This window comes from Elephas maximus, chromosome 3 (assembly GCF_024166365.1).
Source record: "Elephas maximus indicus isolate mEleMax1 chromosome 3, mEleMax1 primary haplotype, whole genome shotgun sequence".
In the NCBI taxonomy this organism is placed as follows: domain Eukaryota; kingdom Metazoa; phylum Chordata; class Mammalia; order Proboscidea; family Elephantidae; genus Elephas; species Elephas maximus.
In genome coordinates this window covers 172,567,171-172,580,436 of record NC_064821.1, presented here as the reverse complement: position 1 = coordinate 172,580,436, position 13,266 = coordinate 172,567,171, and the positions used below count along the sequence as shown (strand labels likewise).

General features: G+C 37.0%; 1 protein-coding gene across 1 annotated transcript in view; it reads right to left on the bottom strand.

The window, feature by feature from the left end:
* Positions 1-13,266, bottom strand: part of WDR47 (WD repeat domain 47) — a 58,695-nt gene that overhangs the window by 23,509 nt on the left and 21,920 nt on the right. The window contains exons 5-7 of the mRNA XM_049880179.1: positions 11,432-12,231; positions 4,840-4,963; positions 3,245-3,423 (exon numbers count right to left, since the gene is read on the bottom strand). Coding sequence (XP_049736136.1) covers positions 3,245-3,423; positions 4,840-4,963; positions 11,432-12,231 — 1,103 coding nt within the window. The remainder of the gene's footprint in view (positions 1-3,244; positions 3,424-4,839; positions 4,964-11,431; positions 12,232-13,266) is intronic.

Here is a 13,266-nt window from a genome sequence, read left to right as displayed (position 1 = left end):
TCAAGGGACAGGCTCTTGTTATGGGCTAATGCAACTGGTGACTTAAGATGAAGCCAATGATCACTTACCATTCTGAAAATTCTAGGGCCCTTAAAAATTATGGTAAATCTACTCTGCCTACACTCTATAAATGGAACAACAAAGCCTGGATGACAGCACATCTGTTTACAGCATGGTGTACTGAATATTTCAAGCCCACTGTTAAGACCTACTGCTCAGGAAAAAGATTCCTTTCAAAATATTACTGCTTATTGACAATGCACCTGGTCGCCCAAGAGCTCTGATGGAGATTAATGCTGTTTTCATGCCTGCTAACACAACATCCATGGATCAAGGAGTAATTTCAACTTTCAAGTTTTATTATTTAAGAAAGATAGTGACTCCTCTGATGAATCTGGGAAAATTAAATTGACATCCTTCTAGAAAGGATTCACCATTCTAGATGCCATTAAGAACATTTGTGATTCATTGAAGGAGGTAAAAATATTAACATTAGCTGAAGTTTGAAGAAGCTGATTCTAACCCTCATGGATGACTTTGAGAGGTTCAAGACTTCAGTGGAGGACATAACTGCAGATGTGGTGGAAATAGCAAAAGAACTAGAATTAGAAGTGGAGCCTGAAGATGTGACTGAATTGCTGCAATCTCACGATAAAACTTTAATGGATGAGAAGTTGCTTCTTATGGATGAGCAAAGAAGGTGGTTTCTTTGGGTAGCATCTACTCCTTGTGAAGACGATGTGAACATTGCTGAATGACAACAAAGGATTTAGAATATTACATAAACTTAGTTGATAAAGAAATGGCAGGGTTTGAGAGAGCTGACTCCAATTTTAAAAAAAGTTCTACTGTGGGTAAAATGCTATCAAATAGCACCACATGTTACAGAGAAATCGTTCATGAAAGGAAGAGTCAATTGACGCAGCAAACTTCACTGTTGTCTATTTTAAGAATTGCCACAGCTACCCCAACCTTCAGCAACCACCAACCTGGTCAGTCAGCAGCCATCAACATTCAGGCAAGACCCCGTACCAGCAAAAAGATTATGACTCTGAAGGCTCAGATGATGGTTAGCATTTTTTTTTTTAGCAATAAAGTATTTTTAATTAAAGGAAGTACTTTTTTTTTAGACATACTGTTATTGCATACTTAACAGACTACAGTATAGTGTAAACATAGCTTTTATATGCACTGGGACCAAAAAATTTGTGTGACTCATTTTATTGCAATATTTGCCTTGTTGCAGTGGTTTGGAACCAAACCAGCAGTATCTCCAAGGTATGCCCGTACTGTTAATAAAGCTTGTATCATGCTATAGTTGATTTTCCTCAATAAGATCTATTATATAACAGGACTCTTATTTCTTTTTATGCCTCTAAGAAGAAGGAAAAGTAAATTTTAATCTGGAAACTATGAACTGCTGATAGCTCTAGAACGATAGAGAAGAATAAAAACATTAAAGGCAAAAGCACATTTTAATCTAGAAAAAAGAATTCAATAAAAATATTACAGAGGTAGAAAGCAGAATAGTTAAGAGAATTTATGTCAAACTAGTAAAGGAAATCCTGGTGGCGTAGTGGTTAAGAGCTACGGCTGCTAACCAAAAGGTCAGCAGTTCCAATACACCAGGCGCTCCTTGGAAACCCTATGGGACAGTTCTACTCTATGAGTCAGAATTGACTCAACAGCAACAGGTTTTTTTTGTTTGTTTATTTGTTTTTGTTTTTTAATATACAAAAGCTTAGAATAAGCATCCACTTATATATATATATATTTTTTATAGGCCTGGCTATCCTATAGATTTTTGTAACACACTTACCTATTACTATAATTTTGTGGAGCCCTGGTGGAGCAGTAGTTAAGTGTTCAGCTTCTAACCAAAAGGTCAGTAGTTCAAATCCACCAGCCACTCCTTGGAAGCCCTAAGGGGCAGTTGTACTCTAACCTATGGAGTCGCTAGGAGTTGGAATCAACTCAACGGCAACAGGTCTGGTTTTGGTTTAAACTGAACATAAATTACAAGGAAGAAATTTGAACTCTGTCTAAGATTGTCTTCAAAGAAAGGATCTTGAATAGTTTACCTTTTTTTCCTGAGGAAGTAAGGTCCCTACCAATATTGGGGTCACAGAACCTTGCCACTTCATCTCCTAATTCATGGCTAGATAGTCTGCTTTCACTAAAAAATAAACTGGTCAGAAGGTCAAGTTGCAGCCATGACTTTTATGGACATAGAGAAGACATTCAAATAACCAGAGTAGCAATTCATCAAACTAGGATTACTCTGACAAGCCACCGATTTGAAAAGAAGTGATAAGAAAACAATCCTCGAATTGAATGGGGTTGTTCAGAGGCCTTAGACTCTTCAGATCACCACTATAAACACTCCTTGTGTGAAAGTTTGAGGACAAAATCAATTTCAGATTCACTGGCTTGCACAACCCTTAGATTGTTAAGCAGATCTCTTCTAGTGATATTGACCCAAACAAAGAAGGGACAGGCATCACTGCAGCTGCCTAATCATACCCATGGCGATAGCCAACATATACAGCACATTTATTATGTGCCAGGAACTGTTCTAAGTGTGTGTACATATATTAACTCATTTACTTTTCCAACAACCCTTGCTCACTTATATATATTCTGGTTTATTGATTTCTTAAAAAATTTTTATTATCTTAGAGTCATTCCTCCTATAATTAAAAACAATATAAACTCATACTGTTTTGGCAAAAATTATCAGAAAGAGTCATCTTAACATATTGAATCCGGAAGAATCTGTAGGTGTTAAACACTAATAACAACAATAAAAATACAGCTAAGACTTAATGCAGTGCTTACTATGTGCCAGGTGCTGTTCGAAGCACTTTACATAAATGAACTCATTTAATCTTCATGGCAACCCAGTGTGAGGTAGATAAGAGAGGCTAAATAACTTCCTCAAAGCCCTCAGCTACCCTGGAACAGAGCTGGATCCACCCTGCAGTCAGCTCTAGCCTCTGCACTGAACCACCACGCTCTTCTGCGCTAGCTGCTTCAATGTAAAAAGGGCATTTAAAGGGAGAATAACAAAACCAGATGAGAATACTGTAACTGGAAGAAATTATGTAACTCCATATTACTTGAAACACTTAAAAAAAAAAAAGGCCTTAAAATTTCAAGCTGTAGATAGAAGATAGCAGTTATTGATTGCTTAAAATACCTTTTAAATAATTCTTTATATTTAAAGCAGTGACTAAAGACCAACCTATTAAGGAACTGTTCAGTAAGATTCTGCTGCTGATCAGGGCCATCCTCCTGATTCACACCTCCTTCAAGCAACATCTGTTGGTATATTTGTCGCTGCTGCTCCTTCTGTTCTAAATGCTGTTGGTAGCGTAATCTTTGCCTATAATATTCTTGAAATTGTTCTGTTGAATCTCGAAGCTTAAAAATATTAGAATAAAATAATATATTTGAGCAGACTATGACTGAGTATATGTCTTCACTCAACAGTAACTTCTATAAACGCTGAATAAAATCTACAACTAGCTATACTTAACAATCATAAAATACTTAATATATTGCTCTTATTACCCATAAGTCTTAATACTGAAGTAGATCAGTTAATTTCCTTTATTCCATAGCAACAGACAACCAAACTGAATGGCTATCCTGGTTCTCTGGCTAGCTCAAAATAAAAATGCAAATTATAGCAGTAATTAGGGGGATCTGGTCAGAGAATGTGAATGTAGCCAAAGACTAACACAAACTTATCTACATTACCTAGGGGAAAAAAAACTTACTGAGGGACTGCATAAATACTAAATAAACAGTATTAGCCTTGTCCAACAGGTTTAATAGGTTACTCTAGAGAAGAACTCATAATTTCCTTCAAAACCAATACTTTTGGTTTCAAATGTCCTTTCACAAGAAAGGAGAATAAATGGGAGTTAAACTTAGAAGTCTCAACATTCCTACTTCACCCTTCTAAAAGAACTGTATAGCACTCAAACTTACAGGGCTGAGATATTTCGTGAATTCCAATATTGGCAGAGGAAGACTCCCCTGCAAAGCTGGGGTCTGGTCACATTGCGTGGATCCTGTGCATTGGCGTTACCCTGGAGCTAATCAATCACGTCTAAAATTCACCAACACTCACAATAAGTTTAACCAACAGTCGTGTAGAGCTCACTAAAGCTACAATTGTCTCCCTTTTCAAGAACTAATACCAGTCTTCCTCTATTTCATAACTAAAAGTAATAACTCTGAAGATAAAACTATGCATATGTACTTTTAATAGTAATTTCCTACTTCATTCTTAATATTTAGCTGAAAACAAAGATTTATAAAACCACCTAGTCACTTTTTCTACATAAAAAATTTTTTTTTTTTTTTATAAAATAAAACTTTACAGCCTACTTCACAATACAATTTCCTTTCAAAAATACCACAGAAAAATAATCTGGAATTCTAAAAACTTAGATAAAAGTATTATTCTATATTATAAATGTCTTGATTTATTGCTCATTAAATCTCATTAGTAAAATAGACAGCATACATCTTAAAAATGCAAGCTAGCTACATTTAGTGTGAGTTCAATTATTTGAGACCTAAAATACGTAAGAGCTTAATGACAACTGTAGTATTTTAACTGTTAATAAATTCATCTGTTACAAATGCCACAAGATACACAATGACAACTAAAAATACCATATATTCTTTGGGGGAGGGGAGAAAATGAACAATAATAAGAAATTTTAGCTATTCTCTCCCCTACCCCTAAATATCAGAATTCCGTCTAAGCAAATACTACTATTTCTTACAAAGAGAATTAAAGACACTATGTGTAGTAAATATTACCTCATTTTTTTCTTGCTTAGCTGGTCCTGGATTCTGCGATCCATTTGCAGGCTCTTTTTCTGGAACTGTACTCTGACCCACGATTTCACTGCTGATAGGCCGCTGTGCCTCAACAGGAGTATCGCTTATTTCAGAAAAGTGCAAAAAAAAAAAAAAAAAAGGGCAGAGGTGGGGTCGAGGAGAATATATTTTAGAAAAATTTTCATTTAAAAAAATATAGAAAATTCAGTGTTTATCAAATGCACAAATATACATTTTTTTGTTTTCCTTTCTTCAGTACAACACAGGAAAGGGCATAAACAAATAGCGGAGGAGCGCTGAATGATTAAGCAAGGAGCATGGGGCTACCGTCTAAAATCAGTTATGTGGCTTGGGAAAGACACTTATTCTCTGTGGCTCGGCTTCATCTATAAACTGAATAATAGGTTCCATGACCTGATGCCTAAATGCTCTTTATGAACTAACTCTATAACTGGGATTTGTTAGTCAAACATTTATTTTTTCCTCCAATATTTTTCCACACAATTTTAGAAATTTGAGATTTTTATTAAAAATCTATTTGCATTTAACATGGAAACTAATCATACCTTTTTTCAATATTTTTAATGTATCCTAACTCGTAAGCTTGAGATCTTAAGTCACGTTGTTCCTAATATACTTTAAAACACTGGCAATTTCTACAGTTCATAGCTACTCTGTTCAAAATGTTTAATAACTAACATCATGCAAAGATGATAAACGCCACAGACATTTATACATATTACGTACTGGTACAAGGCATCATGGGAACAACTAAAAAGGTAAAATGATCTCTGCCTTCAAGGAATTAGATAGATTATGAGGTAAGGCCTCTCCAGGCAGAAGTGTATGAGACATATCAACATGTAAGTCTAGGGTTAAGGGTAGCAGAGCTAGCTAGGTAGTCATCTCAATAATGGGGCCATTAGTTAGGAACCTTGTGAATGGATGAAAATGCCTAAGAAAAGGAGAAAGTCAAGGACAAACAAAACCCTGGAAAATGTCACTATTTAAGGATAAGTGGGAGAAACCTGAGTCAATGGATAGACTGAAAAGGAATACCGACAGAGAAATTACAGAAAAAAAACAGAGAAGGCAACAGAGCCCCAGAAGACAATGGAGAAGAGAATCTCAAGGACTGACTGGGTCATCAGTGTCAAATGCTGCAGAGAAAAGCCCTGGTGTTGTGAGCTAAGAATCCAAAGACGTGTCTGCCACTAAATTGCAATCACTTAGGCAAGCCAAAGTTTCCTTTGTATTACACAGAGCCATATGAAGTTGTAGAATAAAATGTGTAATCAGATACCTAAGTTCCTTTAAAAATCTCACCTTATATGTTCTATAAGAGGCTGAGTAGAATTAGAACTTAGAAGAGGTAGGTGGATTTGGAAATTAGATGTGACTTTTGAAAAAGCCGAAACCCTATAGGGCAGTTCTACTGTGTCCTATGGGGTCACTATGACCCACAATCTACTCGATGGCAACAGGTTTGGCTTTTTGTTTGCTTGTTTGTTTCGAAAAAGCAGGTTCAATGAAAAAAATAAATAAATCCTTTGCATTCTCCTCGCTGGCTAATCCTCCATTACCCAACATTAGTGCCTCAATGTACAGTCCTGGGGTCTCTCCTCTTCTCCTGCTGCACTGTTTTTAGGTGACCTGACCCATTCCCAATTGCTGATGATTTTCAAATTAATATCTCCAGCTCAGACCTCTTTTAAATATAAAACTACATATCTTTACAACTTTCTACTTGCCTTCTCTACTTGGGTGTCTCTTAGCTCCTCAAATCAACATGTCCAAAATAAACTCGTGATCTCTCTCCCCAAATTGGTCTTTCCCAAGTGTCCTCTACCACAAGCTAGAAACCTGGACATCATCCACTCCCTCACCGGCCCCACCCACCAACCACACCCAATTAATTATTAATTTAAATATTGCCATCGTTTCTCTCTCAAATTCATTGCCCCCTCTCCATTTTTGCTGTTGGCACACTAGTCAAAGCCACTACCATCATCTCTCCTCCAGACTATGGCAACAGCATCTTAATTGGTCTTTTCACAGGCACAATCCTCCAACTCCACTTCCTTTCCTCACCTTAACCACTGTGCAGCAAATCCTCTTGCAGGCTGCAGCCAGGGACTTGAAATATAAATCGAATTATGTCATTCATCTGCTTCATTAAAAAACTTTGAAAGGCTGGAGCCTATCCTAAGAGGAACAGGAGAAGGCAGTGCATGATGTGGCCCCTATCCTCCTTGCCAGCGTCACGGGGCTGTTTTCTCTCCTTCACCCACTAAACTCCAGCCACACTGACTGATTGACTTTCCTCTCCTCCAACTACAAGGCTCTCCTGACTCTAGGACTTACAAAGGTGGTCTCTTCTACCTAGAATGCCTTCCCACCTCCCATTCCCCTTTCCCTCACTAACTCCTCCTTACTGTTCAACATAAGCATCACTTCCTTGGGCAAACTTTCTCTGATCTCTAAACTGAGGCAAGTTCTACTGATCTCAGAGTAATCCAAACTACTATAATTAGGTAATTCATCATTTAGTGTCTGCTCTCCCATCATGTAAACACAGTGAAGACAAAGACTGTATCTCTTATTCATCACTAAATCCGCACTGCCTAGTTCAGTCCCATGCACATAATAGGTACTCAAATCTTCAAATAAATCAATGAAGTAGAGTAGTGAGTACAGTCTCATCTTCCTAGAAGCTTGACTTTTTCTCCTTTATACTTTACTATATTTTCCAAATTCTACACACACACACACACACAAAGGCATGAAAAGGAGAAGCAAGTTATAGAGCAAGTATGAGAGATTATTTTATGCAAGTCTTAACCCCTAAAGTATAATCTATCCTTGATTATCACTAGATTTCCTTGAAGCTTTTATAAAATATAAACAAAACAAACAGCACTCAAAATATTACTTAGCAAAATGCCCAAGCAGATAATATTAAAAAAAACCGGCTGCCTTCAAGTCAATTCAGACTCACAGTGAGAAATAACGTAAGTGTAACAAAATTAATGAAAACAGGCCCTCATAATTTAAATATATACTTAATGTAAACATGACTTGATAGCTTAATGATTTTGTTAATAAGATTTGGCAACTAGACTTTTAAAATAACCTTTTGCTTTGTTAAAAGCCTCACTATTTCTTACATAAGAAGACAATAGTGAATTCAGACATTAAGTGTGAAGCAAAATGTATTTCTATTAAGTATTTGAAAAAAAAATTTTTAAATCTTAATGAACTACAGCCTAGGAGTGTATTTTCACCTGTGTTTCCACTCTGCAGTACTTAACTGCTTCTTAGGGAAAGGAACGGCATCCAAGTTCCCTCTCACACTTCATGGCCTCTGGACGCGCCACTCCCTCTGCCTGAAGCACTCCCTCCCTCCTGACCCCTTTCCTCATTCTCCAAGCCAACTCCTAGTCATCTTTACTCCTCGCAAGTCTTTCTTGATCCCTCTCCCTGCAAATCTAGGTGAGGTACACCTAAATACTCTCTCAGCACTCTTTATGTCACCTCTTACAGCATCTAACACAGTGTACTGTAATCACTGTTTCTGTGGCTATATCCGCCACCAGATGATCAGTGTTAGAGGGCAGGAAACATGTGCTGCTCACCACTGCATCTCTAGGGCCTAGAATAAAACAGGCACTCAAATACTTGTATGAGTGAGATGACTGGGAATACCGGTTAGAAAACAGTTAACAAGTAATATATAATTTCTAAGTACCTAAACATACGTACACATACATAAACTCATAACAAGAGGAGGAAGCAGAAAGACCTAGGAAGAGTTTTCAGCTACTAGACTATGCTTTGAGCTTCGATTGACCACAAGAAGCTCCTCTTTTATGTCCATACAAATAGAGTTTGTAAGAGTTAACTGTACACAGACAGAAAAAAGCAGCCTTAATAAAGTAACATTTGATTTAATTTTGCAATTTATATAATACTTCCATATGCACTGACTCATTTTACTTGCACAATAACCTGTGGAATAGGTTATTACCCCCATCTCACAGATGAGGAAACAGACTTTAAAAAAAAAAAAAGATGATTTTCCTACAATTACATCACTAGTAAACAGAACTAGAACTGGAATCCAGGTCTTAAGACTCCAAATCCAGTGCTAGCCCATGCCTAAGTATAATTTTGAAACCATTATGTCAAATAGCCAAAGCTTACGTAGTTCAACTGACTTATCTTCCTTTTTGTTTTGAGTCTATTTCTGTTCCAATGAAAAGATAACCTTACAAAACACCACACACTCCTTTACAAATCTTCTTTCGTGTTTTATCTTCTTGATCACCATAGTAACTCAATCATTATCCCCCCAGTATGTGGCATGGTGTTAGCACGTAGTCCCAAACCTGAATGCACTGCCATCAAGTTGATTCCAACTTATGGTGACCCTACAGGACAGAGTAGAGCTGCCCTACAGGGTTTCCAAGGCTGTAATCTTTGTGGAAGCAGACTGCCACATCTTTCTCCTGCAGAGTGGCTGGTGGGTTCGAACCGCTGACCTTTTGGTTACCAGTTGAGTGCTTTAACCACTGTGCCACCAGGACTCCTTAGCACATAGTAAACATTCAAATACTTTTTAAATGAATAGTGATTTCAAACATGTATTACCACAAGTAGGAGTCTCTTCATGTGACATCTTTAACATAAATAATATAAGTGAGCTCCCTAGTATTTTCTTAATTATAAAGTGTTTTAAAAACAAGATAAAGTTTTTTCCAAAGTAAATTTAATATTTTATTCGCAGCACAGCAGCTCCCATAGCACTCCTTTATTAGCAGCCCTTTTGACACATTGTCCTTACCAAGGGCATGAACTCTGAAGAGGAGACATTTTCATTCACTGAGCGCCAGTCGTATACTTGCCACTCTGCTATGGGCTTTAACTCATTTTGCAAGTCAACACTATTATTCCTATTTTATATAGGAGGCAATTGAGCCTCAGAGAGATTAAGTAACTTTCCCACAGCTAGTAAATGGCAAAACTACTGATCAAGCTCAAGTTTGACTCCAAAGACAATGTTCTTTTCGTTATTCCACACTGCCTTTCCTCATAAATCGTCCAATTTCACATGTTTTCTGGATTATTGCTACTGTTCAACTGGTAACTACTTTTTGACATGTCATATTTTACCTCTATGCCTATTCTTAATGATCTAACAACATACTCCGTTTCTTGTCATCTTTACCCATTTTTTTTTCCTCAATTCTCCTACTTTCTTTACATAAGCAACAGCACATGTACAGTCAGATTTGGCGAGATTTTTGTGCATATTTTTTCTCTGTAAAGACAATTCTACTGATACACAAGTTCAAACGTGCCATTCAAACACTAACCCTGATGCTCTAGTCATCTTAAGTACACAGATGAATGTCAAAAGTTCCCCCAGAACTGAAATCCAGCAGCCTAGACAATGGGAATTTTCTCTAAAGGAATTGCAAAGTCCAAGAAAGATTTAAGACAGTTTCCCTATTCCACTGCGGTTTAGAAGACAGGATGCTGCTATAGGAAATTATATTCATCCATTTTCATCACTAGCTATTATCTCTAGATTTCATATATTAAATATGGTATAGTAAGGTGCCTTAAGAAGCCACCTAGACTATTTCCTAGCCTTCAGGAAGTCCCTTACTTAAATGGCCCTAGAATCCTCCTCTCTCTTTAAAGAACATTAAAGAAAGTGTCACAAATTCCCTCCTCTACAATCTTAACAGAAAATGCCTCCCTATATATTTATCCTACATTTCTTGTACCTTAATTAAAAAATCTCCTCTTGCTTTAATTTGAACAGAAATTCCAAGTCCAACACCCCTTCCTCAGCACAAAATGCACCCAAATACCCTATGTGAATATGAAAAGGCTTGGGTTTTGTGCTCTCTTGTAAAATGCTTATCATAGTTAAAACTAATACTTCACAGTACCAACTCTGAGTTACAGGAAACCAGTTGTGTGTCACAAGAAAGATAAGTAGAAATTATCAGAGATTGTTATGTACATCGTTGTTCACTACAGTACTATTTACAGGAGAAAAAGCTGGAAACAACTTGATATCCTGCAATAAGAAATTGGTTAAAATTAGCATATAGACATACAAGGGAATACTGCACGTTCATAATTGATCACTAATCTCAAGAAATGGTTTAGAATATGAGAAAATATTCATGATCTACCAAACGGGAAAAGCAGATTATATTTTTTAAAAAGTGTTCAAAAAAAAGAATAGTCCTCTAAGTATAAGATTGTGTGAGATTTTAGTTTTCATCCTAATAATCTCCTACATTTTCCAAATTTTCTTCAATGCACATGTATTCCTTTATAACCAGCTAACATAGGATATAAAAATATTTTCCCTTATAATTTTAATTAAAAAAAAATTCAAAACCCTGTCCAAAGTTACTTAGAAATGAGCTTTAACATTTAAGAACTTTCAACTAAAGGTACATGAGCTTTAAAGAAAACACAATCACTCCTACCAGAATGGGATCATCTCACACTTGTGGAGATTTCCTAATCTTTATGAGTAAATACTCACCGCTCAGGGGATTCTTCATAAATACTGTGACATTCTGTATTCTCAAGCATGAGACTTCTACTAAGGTTTTGTACCCCTGGGTAATGGAAGTTAGCAAAGGAGTGTGACATTGGAGAAGTTTTGTTCCCGAGATCCGAGATTCTCTTATCACTGGTCAGTCCACAGGTGAGGCCATCTAAAGCAGGATTTAGAGAGCGGGTCATATAGGCATCAGCTGATTGAGGCCTTCTCATTGGGGATGATGGATAGGGAGAAAGTTTGCTGATAAGAGGAGTCAAAAGATCAGCATATGCAGCTTTTGTAGGTTTCAGAAGTTTGTCAACATGAATATTAAGCATTTTCTGTTCAAAAGCACAAGAGAACACAGAAGATGGAAGATTCTGAAGCCATGACAACAAACTCAGATCCAAATCATCACAACCATTACCACATAAGAGGTCGATGCCAAGAAGCACTTCACTTTCCGTAATTTCTTCTCCAGTTGCTTTACTCTGACAAAATTCCACACAACATTCATAAAGTAGGCCCTTCATTACAAGCTGAAATAAACGATTATTACTTGCTTTAAAGCCAGCCTCACTAAGCTTCCTATCAGCAGGGATAAATTCTGCAACCATGACACAAGCCTCTTCAAAACAGTGAACTCGTGCAGTGCTGGGGTTCCAGTCCTTAAATTCGGCATGGTTGGTCAGACGAGGCAGAGTCAAAAGCAAACAGAGCTTGCTATAGTCATCTTTAGAAGGACAGTACTCTTCGAGGGCATGTAAACATTGCACAGCTTCTTGCATGGTAAATTCCAGCTGTAAGAGAAATACAAGTAATCGCTATGAAGAGAAATGCTGTGAGGTATCAAAACAATAAGAGGTTGTTTTATTCAAATACAAAGATACCTCACAAACTTCCATTTTGTATTCAACTGCTAAAGGATAAACTCTAGCACCCCGAAAAAACTCATAATTTGTAGGACGTGTAACAACTTTCAAGTCAAGAATCAAAATATTTCTACCAGTAAAAAAAAAAAAAAAGATTAAAACTCGGGTTAACTTACACATTGAACTTCTATCTATACAAACAGTGTTCTAGCTCACCATTAAAATGGTATCATTTTCAAATGTACAACTTTTTAAGGACAGGAAAAATTGAATTTCTCTGACAATAAAAGTTCAAGCAGCAAAAGACAAAATAGATAAATGGGTCCTCATAAAAATTAAATACTTCTGTACATCAAAGGGCTTTATCAACAAAGTGAAAAGATAACCTACAGACTGGGAGAAATTCTTCAGATAAGAGTCTAATATCCAAAATATATATAAAACTTTTACAACTTGACAACAAAAAGGCAAGCAATCCAATCAAAAAATGGGCAAAGGACTTGAAATGGGAGTTAACCAAAGAGGATATTCATATAGACAACAAGCACAAGAAAAGATGCTCAACCTCATTAGCCATTAAAACTAAAGCAAATCAACTGCCGAAGAGTTGATTCCGACTCATAGCGACCTCATAGGTTTTCCAAGGCTGTAAATCTTTATGGAAGCAAACTGCCACAACTTCCTCCCTCAGAACAGCTGGTGGGGTCAAACAGCCGACATTTCGGTTAGCAGCTGCGCACTTTAACCAGTGCACCACCACGGCTCCTATTAGCCATTAAAACCAAAAACCAAACCCAGTGCTGCCGAGTCAATTCTAACTCATAGCGACCCTATAAGACAGAGTAGAACTGCCCCATAGGATTTCCAAGGAGTGCCTGGAGGATTAGAACTGCCGACTTTTTGGTTAGTGGCCGTAGCTCTTAACTACTATACCACCATAAACCAAAAAACCAAACCCTGCTG